Raw genomic sequence first — 18,299 nt, 5'->3', positions numbered from 1 at the left:
GGATCACTTGTTCACAGTGAAAATTGATATACCTTGGGCCTTACAGTATTTAGCTGAAGTGCATATAACTGAAATAGTCACATACTCTTATACTTCACACCTTTACTTAGTTTTAATGTATATTTTTTTTAAATGTCCATCTCTACAAATAAAAGTATCTATAATTTGAATTCCTGATAGGAGAGCAAGTTCTGAGAAATGTAATTTATAACATTTAATTTAAATAATGATAGGCCAGTATTCCAGGAATATTGGAATACTTGTTAGGAGAGCGTTTCAGTTTGTTCCTTGAATGAACAGGTTCCTTCTAAAAGGTTCTCTTTATGGGAATGGGGCCTCCTTTTCCAAGGAAACTTTTTCTCTGCAATAGAGAGAACAATCTTGTCAGCTGTAAAAACTTGTATGCCATTAAATTAAAGATCTGACAAAGGAACATTCAGAAAACAGATGAAATCTCAGGGAGGGGAATTTCTTTATCTTCCACTTATTTGTCTGCTTACTCGGCAATAACAATGGCTTTTATTAAGTATATGAGATAAAAATTGCCCTTACAGCAGGGATAAGTTGTATATCTATTTTCTTTAATCTGGGTTCTGTGCAATGTTTTATATCCACTTTCATATCCACTTTCAGAACTAATTAATGAGAAACAGCTGAAAATTGTTTTTAAAAAAAACCCTTCAATTTCTATTGGTAAAAATTTCTTCAATAGCAGTGGTACAAGTCTATCAATAATTTACTCATATATAAGTCTGGACAAATTCAGTGGAACCTATTCTCAAGTAAACTTTGGTATGAAATTATTTGCAGCTGTTCAGAATTTGGTTTGCCTGCTTCTTCTTATCTTGAGTTTTAATGCAGATAGATAATCTAAATCTTAAGCGTTTCAGTAAAAATATTTATCAGGCATTTGTGGACAGGACAATATAGTTCAGCTGTCAAATGAGATTATGAAAGGCTGATAGCGTAGTTGTAAAAACTTTTATTTATGCAGTATTTAAAGGATAACTGTACTTTAAATATAAACTAACATGCAATGTTCATGATCCCAGTGCCAAATTTCAGTTTAATGTGACAGTTTTAACAGCTGTAATAGCTACAAGTATCACCTGACAAACTACAGACTTCACTTTAAAGTAAGCAAACAGAAAATTTAGTAAGGTGTTGGAGAAGAAGGAACAAGTCTGTGGCAGATAAACATTCAAGATCAAATAAGCACAGAGTTTCATTATCAGTATTTCTTCACTGTCAAGAGTTGATGACCCCTTTTATGTGAACATATGCATGGCAAGTCCTTGATAAAAATTGCATGTAGCCTTGTATTTACATTCTACAGTTTTAGTAATTTAGAGATACAAGGTTCTTCAGTCTTTCAGAAGATAATATATGTATGCATGAAAAGTTCCTTCATTGAGGTTCACATCTGCTGGTTTAGGCATAGCGGACAGTTCTTAGATGCCCAAGAAGAATGGATTTAGTAAGCATGTTCTTCCTTCCTATGTAAATTGTTATTCCTTGTCCTTCCATGTTTGAACAGATCAGTGATACCTAAGATTATGGAAGGTATAAACCATCATTTGCTTCTAACCTAGAAACTTGGTTTAAAATTATAATGTGCAGACAAAATTGCTGGTGCAAATTAGGAGATGGAGGTGGAGCAGCAGCACATGTTTTGGCTGTTATTACTGGATCAATATGTGAAAGCTTTTTGCTTTCTTCCCTCAATTCTTTGCTTTTATCTTTTAAGTTTTAAATCTTAGTTATTCACTTAAAAGGAGTTTCAAAACTATATATCCAACCATATGTACAGAATGTTCGTGTGCTATCTTCCCATTTTCCACTGTCTTCATATTTAGTTCAGTTTCCTGCAGAAGGTGTTGGACTCTGAGGTAGTATAGGTAATGTACAGGAAGTTAGAGGGGATATAGGTAAATGGTTAAAGCAACAAATACTTTCATTGCACTAGTTTTACCACTGTTCACATTTCTCGGATCTAATAAGGGCACTTTGAGGTCTAGCCATGGACTTTCAAACTTGTTGTTACTGATTTAAGGCCATGATTTTAGCATTTAATATTACATATATAGAACAAGTTAGGGAAATTGATAGTATTGCAATTCTAAATGCATCTGGATTTCAGTATAATGATGTACCACAAGTAGGACTGACACTTCTTGGTGGTTTAATGAATTATCTATATTGGAAACTGTATGGAAGAAATCTTTGTAGTCCTTAATTTCTAGACCACAAGTTGTTTGGATTGCCTGGCAAGACTAGGACTTGAACACACTTTAATGCAATAGTACTGATCCTATATGTAGGACTGTGTCCTTTTTGGGGTCTGTGATTCTGAGGGAATACTTTTCTATGCATAGTACCATTTCTTATGGTATCTGTCATGTTCCCCGTTTCAGTGTTCTGTTAACGTCGTAACGTTTCACATGTCAAACCGTTTTCCCGTGTATTCCTGGCTTGCTCATTCCTGGTATTTTCCATTCAGGCGCTCTGCTTTGTTTTGGAACTTTGGAATGTATGTTTGGGTTTGCAATCCTACTCAAGGTTACTTTCCCAGGCGCGTGTAACGGTTGCTAGCACCTGGGAGGGGGTGCGTGCTGACGGGTGCTGAGGGCGGGACTGGATTGAAGGCAAGGCTTTTAAGTTTGTATTTGGCACGCTTTTGCTCATTCTCAGCTTTCTCTGTATTTGCATACTATTCCTTTAATAAATCAGTTATCTTTAAGCCCGAGCTTGTGAGACTGAGTATTTGGGATTAGGCAACCATTACAGTATCTCATGTAATTTTATCTTCATTCCATTGTGTTTAATATACATGAGATATTTTTAAGTGAGATGCCACCAAAATGTTGATCATACTCCTTTTTGTAGCTCCTTTTTTGTAAGACTGAGAAGCAATAAATACGTTTTAACTTTCTCAAGTTTTTTAACAGCTTGTCCATCCTCATGTCATCATCCAGCCTAACACTAAATCCAGGCAAGACTGTTGGTCAGTTAAAATAAAATAAAATAAAAATCTGGATGGGATTATTAACACCCTCTAGATTGGTAGGGGTCCTTATCTTACACTGTGCCTGAAGCTTAGAATCATATGAAATTGAAAGGAACCATTTAGCCAAGCAAATCCAATACCCAGCTCAGTAGAGGGATCCAAATTAAAGTATCTGTTATAGATAGCTGTTTAGTCTTGGTTTAACATATCCAGTGAAGTATAGCACTTCTCCGAATACTTGACTCCAATGTCCAACTGTTCTTTTATTAGGTATTTTTCAAAAGAATATGAACAATTCTTCAGGTATTTGAACAGTGCTACTATCTCTTCATAGGAATTAGTTTCTAGTCCACCAATGATCCTCATTGCCCTTCTCTGAATCTGCTGCACTTTGAATCCTTCTGTTGAGTCTAGAACTGAATATAATACTCCAAGAGTCTAATAGCACAGAAGTAGAATGGAACAATTACATCTGTGATTGAGAAACTATGCTTCTTTTAATGAAACTTAAAATTGCAAGTCCCCTTTTTTGTAGTCATGCCATACTACTGATTCATACTCAGATTGTATTCACTACTATTCCAAGGAGTTGTATAAATAGTATTGCCAAACCAGTAATTCCCACCTCCTCATTCTATGTGTCTGCTTTGATTTCTATATCCTAAGTGAAGATTTTTTTTTCCTCTCTTAAATTTCATCCGGTTATTTCCAATCCATTTCTATAAACTATAGTTTCTGTTTGAATTTTATTTCTATGTTCTTGGTTATTAATTATCCGGTCATATATGTGAGTTATCTGCAAATCCACAAATCATTCCCTTGACTTCTTTATCAAAATCAGCTTAACAGTGCTGAAGAAAACAAGACCTAGGACTAAAACTGACAACACCTCATCTGGTACCACTCTAGTTTTATGAGGAATCACAAACAAGGACTCTTTGAGTACAATATTGAATCAAGCTAGATACCCATTTAACTGTTGTGCTAAATAGCCCAGATGTACCTAATTTGCTAATCAGAATGTCATAGGACACTTTGTTAAATGCTTTATTGAAAGCATGATGTATTACAAACAGCTTTCTTACTTTCTTACCAACAAGTTACTTGATTTTTTAAAAAATGACATAAGGACATTCTGGTAAGACTTGACAAAGTTGCACTGATTTATAGTAATTTCTGCATGTTTTAACGATGCTTGTAGATTAATGTCTTCATGATCTCATCTGATATATTTTTGGATACTGATATCTGTTTTTTGTACACTTTAAATATAGTTCCTATGTATTGTTATGTCTGGAAAGTCATTATAATAAGTTAGAAAATGTTGATTGCAAAATAATTACTTTGTTTTTGAAGTGTTTTTAATTATAAAAATAATTTTAGTATGTGCTCATGTAAATTTTAATTGCTAATGTCAGTGTTCTTGCTGTTTCAGATTTCAGACAGCCTCATATTGGAATACCTTGAAAAATACAAGCACAGGAAGAATGAACTGGAAGCTTTTAATATGGTAACACTGAAGCACTAGAACGTTTTTACTAGGCCATGGCACGATATTTAATACACTTGTGTTAATACTTTATGATGAAGTAGATCAGTTTGTATTGTGATATTTTCTGTAAAGAAGTGAACAAACCACATATCCTTTAACTAAGAGTATATTCTGTTCCAAAATTATATTAACTCTCAGTGAGAACATATGGGGATACTTTTTCAAGTCAAATAAGTTTAAGAAAGGTTGGACTGCTTTTGGACCCATCTTGGTCTTTCTATATCTTTTTTAATACATTAGTTTGTTCCACTTTTAAGAAAATTGCTGCCACTTAAGTGTTTTGCATGCTGAGTTACATCTGAAAGCTACTAAGTAACGGATGCTATACTTAATGCATTCCATAGACTTTGATCAAAATTATACTGCTTTTTTTGAAGATGTCCAGTAGAATGGAATTGGCAAGATAATACACTGGGTTGTTGTTTTTGTTTTTGAAGATAAATATTCCATGTTCTTCAATAGTTTTAGTAGAAAAATGTAGCAAATTTATGTTCAGTAGTAAAACTATAAATGCCAAAAGTGATTTCAGTAATCTTCATGAGACAAAAATATTATAGATATTTTGATGTGCATTCACAACATAATTGTACAACATTTGCATGATCATATTAGATTGCTAATAATTAGTCATGGACAAATCTTGCTTTACCAAATATATCTTTTTGACAGCAGTTAAAATGCTTTGGCTTAGTCATTTTGAAAATCCTGATTAGCGGGGCTATCTATGTGGAGGTTTTATGAAAAGATCATTCAGTTGACTCTCCAAATCAAATTTATTTATTTGTTTGTTTATTTATTTATTTTTGAAATTTCTATCACCGCCCATCTCCCCCAAAAAGGGGGACTCTGAGTGGTTTACAATAAATATCTCATTGATTTAGACTGCATTATCAAACTGGATACCTCAGGATCTATTTGATAATTTAGAAGTTCTTTTATCTATCTGTAAAATCCATTTCTTAAATAGGCTTGGTTTTATCAATTGAAATAACTCAACAATACAAATGAGATCAACAACTTGAATTGGGCTGGAGCTGATTCATACCGTCCTAATAATTAATATCCTTGAAGTAATGAGAACATAGAGAATTTTCCCTTCAAACTTTTAAATAAGAAATCTAAATCTGTTGTGAGCAGTATTTCCATCTTCTCCAGTGGTACCTTTTAGAAAATGTGATTCAAAGATGGGTTTAAATCTTTTTCTTCAGCTGAAAGTTGTTCTAGGACCTTGCATAGAGGTGTTGATACTTCTAGATCGTCTCTGCTATCTCAAAGAACAGGTAATTCTTGGTGGATTTATCAACCATATAGGGTTTCTTTTACATATTTGAAGCAAATTATGTCTCCTTCATATTAAACAAATAATTGTTTTCATGTATTTGCCAAAATTTTAAGGGTCCAATCCATCATATCCATCATTTGCCCAGCAGATGTTTTTAGTTTGGGCAAATTTGCTGTAATATAGTTTTTATTTTCATTTAGTTGCATGGTAAATTACTAGTAATGAAATGATGATGCTACCTAAATGGATATCTTTATTATTAATAGTTTAAATAGTAAATGATATTTGTTTTGTGCAAACTATTGTTTTCTTTAAGGACCTTTATTTATGTTTCAAAAATTTCTGTGCTTGGTGGAGTTTGAATTTTAAACACTAGGTAATTTTTAATAAAGTGACTAAAATTATTTTGCGGGTTACAGCTTGCTGTAAGTTAAAGATTTAGAGTTAAAGATCATACTTTTTTGAATATTCATCCACTGTCTGTCTGTAACAGAATTTCTATGGCAGATACTTTTGACTTAGGATTCGTGCTACTTGCAGCAATGTTGTTGCTTCATCACCATTCTGGATAACTATGTCATCCACCCATGTGTGCAGAGTGATTGTGTAGATATGTATTATACTGACATGCCTGGTTGATTAAAGGGGATGTAATAATATGTTGTTCTATAGTTTATGTTAACCATTTGCACAAAAGATACATACATTATCCAGAGTGGTCTGGAAGTAATTGTGCTGTTGAATTAAAAGAATAGATTGACAGAAACACATCTAGTTTTTAGAAAATTAGGTAAACCACAGGTAATGTAGTCATATGGTTTAGTATAGTGACTAGCTAACTTAGACAGCATTTAAAGGTACATTTCCCAGTGGCTTCAGGCAAAACTAATAAAGGGTTTTATAGCAATCTTGTTATTTAACATTGTGGATAGTTTCCCATTATGCTCTTTTAGAGATTGTCTGTTTTTGTTTTTCTTTTTAATGGTCATCACACATGTTGTATGGACTTCTGTTTTCTAAGTAATCAAGGCACATTTATTCATGGAGTGGTGATGTGATACACATACTTGGAATAGGTACAGTCTGGTTTAGTTCTGATAAACATACTGAAGAAAGTCTTTGATCTTTGTCAGCAAAGAATGTTCAGGAAAGGATATTGTGTTACAACAAATGTCAGAAAAATCTGGAATAGATTTTAGGAAGCGTAACTGTTCTTTAATTCTAATGGGATCTTTAATTCTGAACAAGAGATTTCTTTTTCTCTCGCATTTGGGAATATTGAAGTTCTGGTTGGTGAACTGAAATCAAAAGCTCTATGATTTTTCAGTACATAGTTTTAAACTGCTACCACTGAGTCCCCAGTTTTGGTTCTCCATATGCAAAGTTTTTGTAGGAGAAAAGCTGTTATTAGTCTTTGGTGGCAAAAAATCAGGAGGAGTCTAATAGCACCTTTTCCAACTAACCATTTTGAAAAGTTGTTTCCTTCATGCAGTATTTGTACCAGCTGATGTTCCATATTAGAGGATTAATTATTGTTCATGTTTTATTTAAAAGTCAGTTTTTTTCCTTGTATTTCAATGTGTTGCCATATCTGAGATCTCAAGTTAAAACCCCTTTTTGTTGTTTTCTGATCAAATATCATTTTACAGGACAACATTGCCTGGTCTGGACTGGTAAAGTTATTTGATCCCATAAAATCTCCCAGATGCTATGCAGTTGTGGCTTTGAAGAAATAAAAAAATTTACATGCAGGATATTACTAGATAAAATTTGTAACTAATGTTGTAAACTTGGTTTGGTTTTTACAATTATCTTATGTGATTAAGGATTCTATTATTGGTGTGTTTTTATAGCTAATATATTTATATATAATGACAAATGAAATATATAAACTAAGTATCCTTTCAGTGCTGATGTATTATAAATTATTAGCTTAAGATAGCATGTAACAATCCATCCTGACCATATGGAGATGGCTGAAGAGAAATACCATGCCTTCATGAAAATTCAGCAAACAAGAAATCAAAAAGGAGTTAATGTACAATATTTGTGATTGTATCTTCTGATTACTGTTCTGAATAAAATTTTAAAAATTGACAATTTATATCCATTGAAGTTTTATACATTTCATGTCTTTCACTTCTAATAATTGGAATCGTTGCCCTATCTTTCTTTTGCTATAAGTGATTAGCCAAGATCTTACTGGATCTTTCACTGTTCTCCCAGTATCTCTGTTGTAAACATGTTAGCATAAATTCTGTCTGCTGTGATATTATAGAAGTTAATTCATATTTCTTTTTCTGTGTTTCTCTGTACAAAACTGTAGATGGGCATCTAACCATCTGTGCTCATAAGTGTTTCAGTTCACCTTTCAAATTATTTTCCCTTTTATTTTTAATCTTATTTTTGTATGATGCGTAAGCAATAATTCTACCCCAAATGAATGCTTTATATACTTCCCATTCAAAAATTCAGGCACTTGCTGTTCCTGAATTCAAATCAAAATATTGTGAGGTCTCTACCTGCATTTGTTGTACAAATCCTTTACCATTCAGTAGTGAAACATTGAAATACTAATTTCTCGATACCTTAGCCAGTTTCTGAAACACACTATTCAAGGTAATTGCACTATGATCAGATACATAACAAACATCAATAGTACATTCTTGAATTTGGTGATATAAGGTTGATGATATTAAAAAAATAAGCCTAAAAAAATTCTGGTGCATGTTTGAATAAAATGCATATTCTCTTTTAGTTGGATATATCAAATGCCAGGGGTCTATTAAATTCAATTCTTCCATATAAGTCTTAACTGTTTCCTCAATGTATCTTCTGATTAAAAAGGTGAAAATGACATTATATGGGTTTGTAGGAAAGGGAGTGTCATAATTCCAATTTGATCAGAAATCTTTGCCTTTCAACTTGTCCTGAGAAACTCTCACCCAGGGGCATCCATTGGAGGGGGGACGGTGTTGAAAAAGTCAAGATGGTGGCTGCAATTGCATGATTAAAGCCCTGCATCCTCTTTATGTACATTGCTTAATATGACTCACTTAAAAAGGGGCTCAGACTTTGATCACATGATCACAGCTACCATCTTGACTTTTTAAATTCTCCCTGATGTTCTTCCTACTCTTACTTCTTGAATCCTAGTATTGTACCATGTTAGCCTTATACAGGAATAAACCTAGTAGACATTGGAGGAGATACGGGATTACTGCAGAACAACACTTACAAGAAATCCTCTTTGCCTTATTCTCCTTCTCCACCCCTTCACTTGCAAACATCACCTTTTGCCAGGCTTGACGCTAATGTTATTTCTGGTCATGCTGGACTGCGAATACCCATTTTGTGGAGATGGAACTAGCACTGGGCATCCTGCTGAAAATGCTTTCGTAGCTTGGTTGCAAAACCCTAGATGCTTATTAATTGGTAGCAAAGAGTTGAAGTTTTCTGTATATCTTTGTGTCATGTTCATCATTCCAATGTTCTGTTAACATCGTAACGTTTCACATGTCAATTTCCTGTTCCGTGTCTGTCATTTGCGGGGAGGGGAATTTCAGCCGTGCCGGGCTGTAATCTCCTTGCTGTTCTGCAGGAATGTATGTTTGGGTTATGACATGTATTCAAGGTTACTTTCCCAGGCCGATGTGTGACGTTGCCAACACCTGGGAGGGGGTGGTTGCTATGATGGGGCGAGGGGCGGGATCGGGTTTGAAGCGAGGGTATTTAGTTTGTATTTCGCGCGCTTTTGCCTATTCTCAGCTTTCTCTGTATTTGCATACTATTCCTTTAATAAATCAGTTATCTTTAAGCCCGGGCTTGTGAGACTGAGTATTTGGGATTAGGCAACCATTACACTTTGTTCCCACTTAATAGTCATCTAGAATCATAGGGCCCAGGACTTGTTATGCTATTGAAAGGTTAATTGGATTAGAAATATAATCAATGCTCATCACTGAATGTAAAAGGAAGGCAATAATCGTATAACTATTCCTAAGCATATTTCTAAGACAATCAGAACTGGTTAGTCTTGTATTTTTGGTCTAGGTGATGGGATAACTTAGCTGCCCTCCAAATTATCTACGTTGGAGGGACCTAATATAAAAATCCTGATTTTATTTTATTTTATTTTATTTAGCCAGCAGGGAGAAAGAAATCTTGTGTTGAGGTCTTATCTCCATTCCGGGCTGAAGTAAATCAAGGGGAGCTGCAGGAGCTGGGCTCCTAGCTGTGTACTTCCCCCTTCTTGCCAGACTTTGGTTATTCCAGAGAACTCTTTGAGAAATCTTTTAGGTCTCTTTAACAGACTGGGAGAACTACCCAGGTTTTCTTGAACATCTGGAAACAGATTAGAGAAAGAAATGGTATATGAATGCCTGTCCTCTGAACAAAGCCTCGAAATCATGCTTGCTGAGTTTATGCTTGCTTAGTTGATCTAGTCACAAAGCACTGGTGAGCAGCTAGTAATACAGGACTCCTCTCTTCTGCCAATTTCTGAAGACTGTCTCTACTGCTGGTCCTCAACAAATGGGACCATGAGATAGAAAAAGTATTTCAGTTCTCCTTCCTGTCTCTTCCACTCTCCTATCTATTTTCTGTATATGTTTTCTGTATTCATGTAAAATATCCTTATACATATCTTGCATATTGAGATTAAAATTCATGAGGGGTTCCTATGGTTTTCAAATGGTATTCTTATTAATAAAGTTATATTGTTTGTTGAAGATGTTAAACTTATTTGTTTAAAAGTAAACAGTGGCAAAATATTTTTGTTTGTTTTAATTTATTTTGTTATCTATACATATACTCAGAGCCTGATGAACTTTAACAAGAAACTGGTTTTACTATGTCTTACTATGCTACTGAAATGCCTGGAAATTTATAAAATGATACATTTGTTTAACAAGAACTCAGAAAATTCTGTAGGCTGATTCATTCACTCAGGGAATGACCATTGAAAGAGGGGGAAAAGGAAATTAATTAATTGTTCTGGCTATAAGCTTTACATTTTAATGGATTACACCAGGAAACTGTCCTGTTGTGGTTACATCTTATGTACTACTTTCTCTAATAGTATTATTTATTTATTTATCAATCAAATTTGTCACTGCCCATCTCCTCCCACCAGAGGGACTCTATAGTTGCTTCCATAGAGCTTTTCAGTGCAGAAATGTTAGATTCTGTGAATTGACTCATTTGGTAACAATGGGAGAATTGCAGGTTTATTGAAATTTTGCTAGATACAATATTTATATGTTAGGAACTAAAGTATAACCAGACTCTATAGACAACATGATGAGACTTTATTGTTGATTTATGTTTATTTTAAGAATAACCTCCTTAACCTGCAGATTTTTTGTCAGTGGGAAGTAAATGAGAACATGCACAGCTATTTTTATTGATTTTTTTTCAAGATTTGATGTTGAACTGGGAACTCCCTATTTCTATGCATAAAATCTAGTTTAAATACCATTAATACTAAAAAATAATCCATTAATGTAAATGATAACTTGCTAGAAATTATTAGTGGCTGTGTGACAGTTCACATTCCTAATAAATGCCTTTCTATAATGTTAATACAGTATATACTGTATATGTAGTATATTTAACAGAATCAATTGCTTGAAATTCCTGCAGAATCAGTGCTGTTATTAAATTATATCACCATTCAGTAATGAACTTTTAAGAGTATATGTTATATATGCTGAACTTTTAACAGTATATATATCATTGGAAACCTTGAAATTAAAAAAAAGTCCTTGTCTGGTGGATTGAAATAATAATGATATCATAACAAAAGAATGAGCAATCAATTGTTTATGTTTAAAAAGTAACTAATCCAAAACAGAGAATTCTGCTATTACCTTTTCTATCATCAACCCTTTCTTAATGGCAGAAAGACTGTCAAGGGAACAGCAGTCATATGACCTGACTGAGATAACAGAGAAAGAGAAAGAGAAATGTAGATTTTCTCATTGTTAAGATACTGTAACTTCCACTTTTTTCTTTTCTAGATTGACCCATAAGTATGATATGGAAATTGCTAAATTCAGAATGCTAAATTAATAAAGGAAGGCAGCTGGGTTTTCAGAGAAAACTCTTTTTAGTTGTTTAATGATATCTAGTGAATCTTCTATAACTTTGTGTTGTTGATTTAATCTGCTAGGTCTAGCTGATATGGGTTCTCCCTATCTTTATTAAGGCAAATAGTACTATTTAGTAGTGTACAGTAGTGTATACTTTAAATATTATGTAAAAGACTTAGTTTGGGATGCATGAGAGCAGCACCTCCTCAAAACAGTACCCTAACCCTAACAGATAATATAGTCCTTGTATGAGGATTGCTGCCACCTCATTTTTAACATGAAGTATTCACTTGAAACTGAGAATTGAATTGACATAATTCAAAATACATTTTTAAGTTTATTATTGAATTTGTCTTTTCATCAAAGCATGATGTTCAAAGAGTCCAACAAGAATAAAATAAGAAATTAAACTTGATACATAGGTAAAAGACACTTGCAAGTACATTAATGAAATAGACATCACCCAACATACTTGAATAGCCAGAGCAGCTTGCATTCCAAAGCATTATCTATATTAAAGCATTTTACCTGCAGACAAAAATCCCAAGTTTTTCTTAGTCAGCTAGCGTGTGCAATGACTCTTTAGCATTATCAAATACTATTTTAAGAGTGGAAAGGGATTTCACACGTGGCATTGTCATCATCACTTGATAATTGCAATATCAAGTAACTGGCATCTATGAATAAGTAAAAAATTAGAGATTCTATGTTGTTAGACATCAGTCATTTCATCACAGATAGCCTTCCTTGAAAATAATGCTGAAATGAAATAAATAATTATTATTTAGTTCTACTCAAATAGTTGGTAATTTTGAATTTGGAGTATTCAATTTTAGACAAAAAACTGCAGGTGGAAACAAACATGAAGAAGCCCCCTTAATTAATTCTTTGCACATAGATAAAAATTGGCATACCAAAGAAAAAGCTAGGCTGTCTCTGAAGTGTGGTTTCTTAGCATCCAGGCAACTGTGTTTTTGTACAGAGGCTTATTTAATCTTGTTGGCTTTGAACTGCAGCTTTAAGTGGTGTGGACTACTGTAGACACAGCATTGCCTGTTCAACTGCTGTTTGTGAAAACTAGACTCTGGAATTTTTCCCAAGTAGAGAATGAAGGCACTGTGCAATAATGAAGTAATGTAACACTATGTAATTTGAAAATTCACAACTAATATCCCCAAGTATCTAGGAAGCAATGAACAAACAATTCTAATCTTTAAAAGAGGGCCTTTGAATCCAAAGCAGTGGCAGTGAATATGCATGTTAATAAAGGTGCTGTTAAAAATAGCGTTTTTCAGTTCTATATGAGATTTATCCAAAAGACACAACATGGTAAATTTTGTTGGCTGTAAACCAGATAATAGGTCTGTTGCCTCAGTTGTCACCTTTTTCACACCTAAGATGAAATGAGCAAAGCCACCTGCTTCAGGAGGAACTTGGTAGTGTCAGTCTAAAAGAAAATTCCACACTAGCAGGATCAATACTGATGCCTTCTGGTTAAACTTTACAGAAAGATAATCTAAACATACACATTAAACTACATTGTTCTATTCTTGGAAAAATGAAAGTTGACAACACGAAGTCCAAGGATCTTTCTCAGCCAGAAAGGATAAATCTTTTCTTGATTTAAAAGTCTGAAATAGTGAAAAATATATTGAAAAATACATAATATGCATACACATTTGAAGTTGCTATGAAGCAACTGAGTTCTACATGACTTGTAAAATATGCTGCTCAGAAAATAGTATCCCAGTGTTGGTCTTCCTCATACCAATATAACATTCCTATTGATCTCATCAAATATTCCTATGTGTTTCAGTAAAAGTATCCTTGGGTGATATAAGTCACACACACACACACACACACACAACTGTTTGTCTTTGACAATGGGAAAATTTATTACATTGCTGTACAGATTCCTTTTCACAAGGGTTATATGTGCAGCAGGCATATTGTCAAATATAATAAAACAACTGAATTCCAAATTAATTCAGTGCTTTGTTTTCTAGTACTAGTAACCATGTCATTTCTGTATTTTATTTATATCATTCTTATAGAGGCAAATACATTATATGATACTTATGTGCTGTTCAGAAATTCAGACCAGAACTCATAAATGTACAATATGAACCATAAATTTTGATTGATTTTAAAAATCTCTTTAAAAGACATTGTTTAGAAGACATTGCCATGGAAAATATTTCTGAAATATTGTTTCATTTAACATTGTTTCCATTGGGACATAAATGTTATGGGCTAAAGCGGAGTCTCACATAAATGCCTCAGCAATTAAAATGATTCAGGTTGTCAGAATTTATTTTGTTATTAAATCTAAACCCTCTTTGTTTATTCCAATATTCAAGATGGTTTACAATAATAAAAAATTACAAGTATAAAACAAAAAAATTATTACAATTTAAATGTTATTAATAAAAAAATAACATTTTCTTTTATTTTGTAATAGTAAAAGAGCAGAAAATTATTGTCTCATCTTACACATTTTTCTCTAAACATTCTTTATGATGTCTATGTTCGTATTGGGAAGAGTCAGCTTGGATTATTAGAGCTCTGTGAGTTTTCTCTTCATTCTGGCTGAGATATCAGTGCAATGAGCATTTTCTGGTAAATAGCTTAAAAAGGTACATATGAAATCAAAGGCATCCTACATATATATGGCTTTCAAGTGTAAGGTAGATACTTAGGTTTTTTTGCTAACTTAATTCTGAAATATCTACAAGATCTGTAAAGTAAAGGTAAAGGTTCATGCTTAGTCGTGTCCGACACTAGGGGGCGGTGCTCATCTCCGCTTCATGGCCGAAGAGCCAGCGTTGTCCGAAGACACTTCCACATCATGTGGCCAGCATGACAGTCATGGAACGCTGTTACCTTCCTGCCGAAGTGGTATCTATTTATCTACTCGCATTTGCATGCATTCAAATTGCTAAGTTGGCAAGAGCTGGGGTGAGTGTGGGAGCTCACTCGATCATGCGGCACTTGGGTCTCGAACCGCCGAACTTGCAGCCTTCTGGTCAACAAGCCTGGTGTCTTAACCACTGAGCCATCACGCCCCTTACAAGATCCATAGAACTACAATTAATTTCACAATTTGGCTCAAGAGGCACAAGAAAGCAGAGCAGGTTGCTCTAGAGCAATGTTTCTCAACCTTAGTGATGTTAAGATGTGTCTTACACATCTTAAAATTGCCAAGGCTAAGAAACACTGCTCTAGACTACTATCTCCTAAATCTGTCACAGTTTATTTTGCTTATCTTCTCAGCTGCAAATCACAAAACAAACCTGCACAAAAATTGATATTTGCTTTATTACAATTTTAAAGCACTCTTTAAAAGACTTATGGCTCTTTCAAATCACCATTATTTCTGTTTAAGTTACAGGACTATTCTCAGGGTCTTTAGTAAACAAATGTGAGGTTTCTTAAGTAGATCTAACAACAAGCATTTCTGGTTTGTAAGAGTTAAAATTTTGTAAAAAAAAAAAAATTATGCACAGACTTACCCTTGTTTATTACTGTTTTGTACTGCTTATAATAAATACAAAATAATGTGTTATATGAACTTGTTAGTCATAAAACGGCTTTAAAGAAAAGGTCCTGCGGACTACAATCTATTGAATCACAAACATAAAAATGCACACTGATGTCCAAAATTATTTTCTTACAAATTTATTTTCCTTCTTTTTTTGTATATCTAAATTACCCGCTCCCCCCAAATTTTGTTTCAGTTTTCTGCAGTGGAATCCTTCACAACCCACCTAGAGTTCAGTAATAAGGATGCTCATTGGGTATAGCTAAATCCTGTATCAAATATGGCATAGAGTTCATTGACAAAGATCTTTGAACTGTCCAAATTAAAGAAGAGCAGCTCAAATTCTAATCTGAATATCAATGCAGAGGTGGACAGGAACAGTATGTGATCAATTTCTCGCACACTATCTCTGCAAGAAGGAATGTTTTCTACATTTTAATTTACCATTATTCTCATCCAAATAATAAAATTGTGCTGGCAATGCTTTCTCTGTCACTTTTTTTTTAAGTGTTGGCCACCAATGGCTACAAAGATGGACTATAAATTGAAATGATAAAGACATATTCCATGATTGATGGCTCTAGCTTCTAATTGTAATAAATGTTTTTACCAGCATTTTTCAGTCAGTGCCTTGGGTGAAGGAAGCTGAAGTAATATATCAGAGGATGTTTCAACATTCAGTGTTGATAGTATCTGTGGTCGCCAAGATGAGCATGTCCCTCTGTTCTGCATGTCCTACATCCATCATATTATCTGCAACACCACTTTCCAATATCTTAGTGCAAATTAGGCAACACAACATCACCACAACAAAATTTCCACTCATAACTCATTTGCTGCTCTTCCTATTTTTTAAAAAGTTGCTGATTTTTTGCCTAGAGGAATCACTGTGATAGTCTGGAGAACTGCAGGAAGAGAGAGAGAGCAGTCAGCCAAGGTTGAAAGCCAACAAATACTAGGATAGTAGAGAAATATCTATACCTGGAATTATCCAAGCTGGTACATGGGTCCAAAGACAGTAAGAAAGTAAATACTAAATGGGATATAAGGGTAAGGCTAGAAAGTTGCCATATTTCAGGTGAAATTCTGTATATCCAGGAAAATGTCACAGTCTCTGTGGGGATTGAAAGGCTGGCTGCAAGAATGATCCAGCCTAGCCTGGCCTCAAAGATTCAGTTGGTGCTCATCATGATTCTGACTTCCAAGAAGGCCATTTCTCCCAGTGTCAGCCTTTCAAGGTAGGCCAAATCAGAAAACAGACTGCACAAGAAATACTGGAACTCTGCTTTACTGATACAGGCTATAATAACAGAATCTCAAAATCTTTACAACAGCTTTTTCTTTTCTCTCTCACACCAAGGAAAGTCTAGGCAGGTCACTTTAATTTTTATTTCTGATACCTTCTTCCCTTCCCTTGCTTAATTCATGTTTTGGTAACTACAGTTGCATTCCTTCTTCAAGGTTATCATTGTGGTTCTCTGCACCCAGAGAGCTTGACCCTGTAATCTAAAACTCCACCATTCAAAGATCTGTTCCTCTATTTGTTAGTGGTGGTACTGCTTAGAATTCAGAAGTTCTGGGTCAGAGAGTAAATTCCCAAGAGGGTCTGAAGATGTTGCAGAGACTGGTTGTGTTTCAGCCGTCACTTGGCTTTAACTGAGTCCCAAAAGGCAATCCTACATCATCATCCTAATTTGCTGTCATCTCTTTTTTAAGTGGAGACTTACATGAAAATCTGTAATACATAAATTCATTTGGGGGAGGGGAGAGGAAAGGATTATTAATCTACCTATCTGTTAACAATTGGTAGAATTATTAATTTACCTATCAGAAAAGAAAGAACATTTTGTTTTGGCAAACTAAGGAAATCTCTTAGAGAAATTGCTTGACATTTTGGTAACAGTTGCCAAAGGGGATAATTTTGTAGCACCCTCAAACAATTGACTTAAATCCTTGATCCCTTTAGCATGGGCAAGTATGCCTGTAAATTTCATAGAATACTGCCAGGATTTATTTATTTTTTTGACTTAGGTCACAACATAAAGGCCACTGATTCAAAAATATTCTATACTTTATTGACATTTGGTAGGCTTCTTCTGCATAAGGAATGCAGTAACACCGCACATTCCATCCAATTTTGTCAAACAGAAAGCGTACACTGGTTGAATTGCAGTGAAAGTAAGCCAGAGGCCCAGAACTCTGCATTTTGAATCACAATTTAGATTAGGCTGTTGAGCAGATTCCAAACTGAATTGGACTATTTTCTGAATTACCAAATAAGATTCAAACAAATTTATTGGTCCATACATTTCACTATCAAGTATTAATCTATTGTAGGCATACTCTTATCCTAACTAATAAAACTAAAAAATATATATTTTAGATGGACTGTATAACTCATGTATTTCAATAAATTGTATTTCCCAAAGCATAAATATGTGCTACTGAAAAAAGAAATATATGTACTTATAGTATATATTGCTTTTCTGATAATTAAGAGAACATAGAAGGAGAACAGAGTTAGTTTATGGAAGCAAAACACCAAGGATATAGTAGCACCTTTTCTGACTAACATTTATTTTGGTTTTGTGCCTTTTAATAAAATTTGTTACCCAGAAAATGTGCTACCAGAGTTCTTTTGATAATTAAGAGAATATAACAAATAGAGAAAATAGTTGTCAAAGATGGCTAAGTACTTCCATATATATATGAGGAATAACCCCAAACCATAGTGGATTTGATACATTGAATATGTTTTGAGAACAGCATTGTTTTGTTGTAAAAGACCACAAAATTGTGGCAAAAACATAATTTTTTAAAAAGGT

At 34.0% G+C, this 18,299-nt stretch overlaps 1 protein-coding gene across 4 annotated transcripts in view; it reads left to right on the top strand.

Annotated features, from left to right (window-relative positions):
- The window catches only part of METTL25 (methyltransferase like 25), a 40,226-nt gene extending 32,285 nt beyond the window's left edge, over positions 1-7,941 (top strand). For all 4 annotated transcript variants that reach the window (XM_063308989.1, XM_063308991.1, XM_063308990.1 and 1 more), the window contains exons 10-12: positions 4,443-4,517; positions 5,768-5,839; positions 7,491-7,941. In XM_063308989.1, coding sequence (XP_063165059.1) covers positions 4,443-4,517; positions 5,768-5,839; positions 7,491-7,577 — 234 coding nt within the window. In that variant the 3' untranslated portion in view covers positions 7,578-7,941. The remainder of the gene's footprint in view (positions 1-4,442; positions 4,518-5,767; positions 5,840-7,490) is intronic.
- Positions 7,942-18,299: the final 10,358 nt, after the last annotated feature.

The sequence above is a fragment of the Candoia aspera genome, chromosome 7 (genome assembly GCF_035149785.1).
Source record: "Candoia aspera isolate rCanAsp1 chromosome 7, rCanAsp1.hap2, whole genome shotgun sequence".
NCBI lineage: Eukaryota > Metazoa > Chordata > Lepidosauria > Squamata > Boidae > Candoia > Candoia aspera.
The sequence above is the reverse complement of the archived record's forward strand: the minus strand, read 5'-3'. Positions and strand labels throughout refer to the sequence as shown.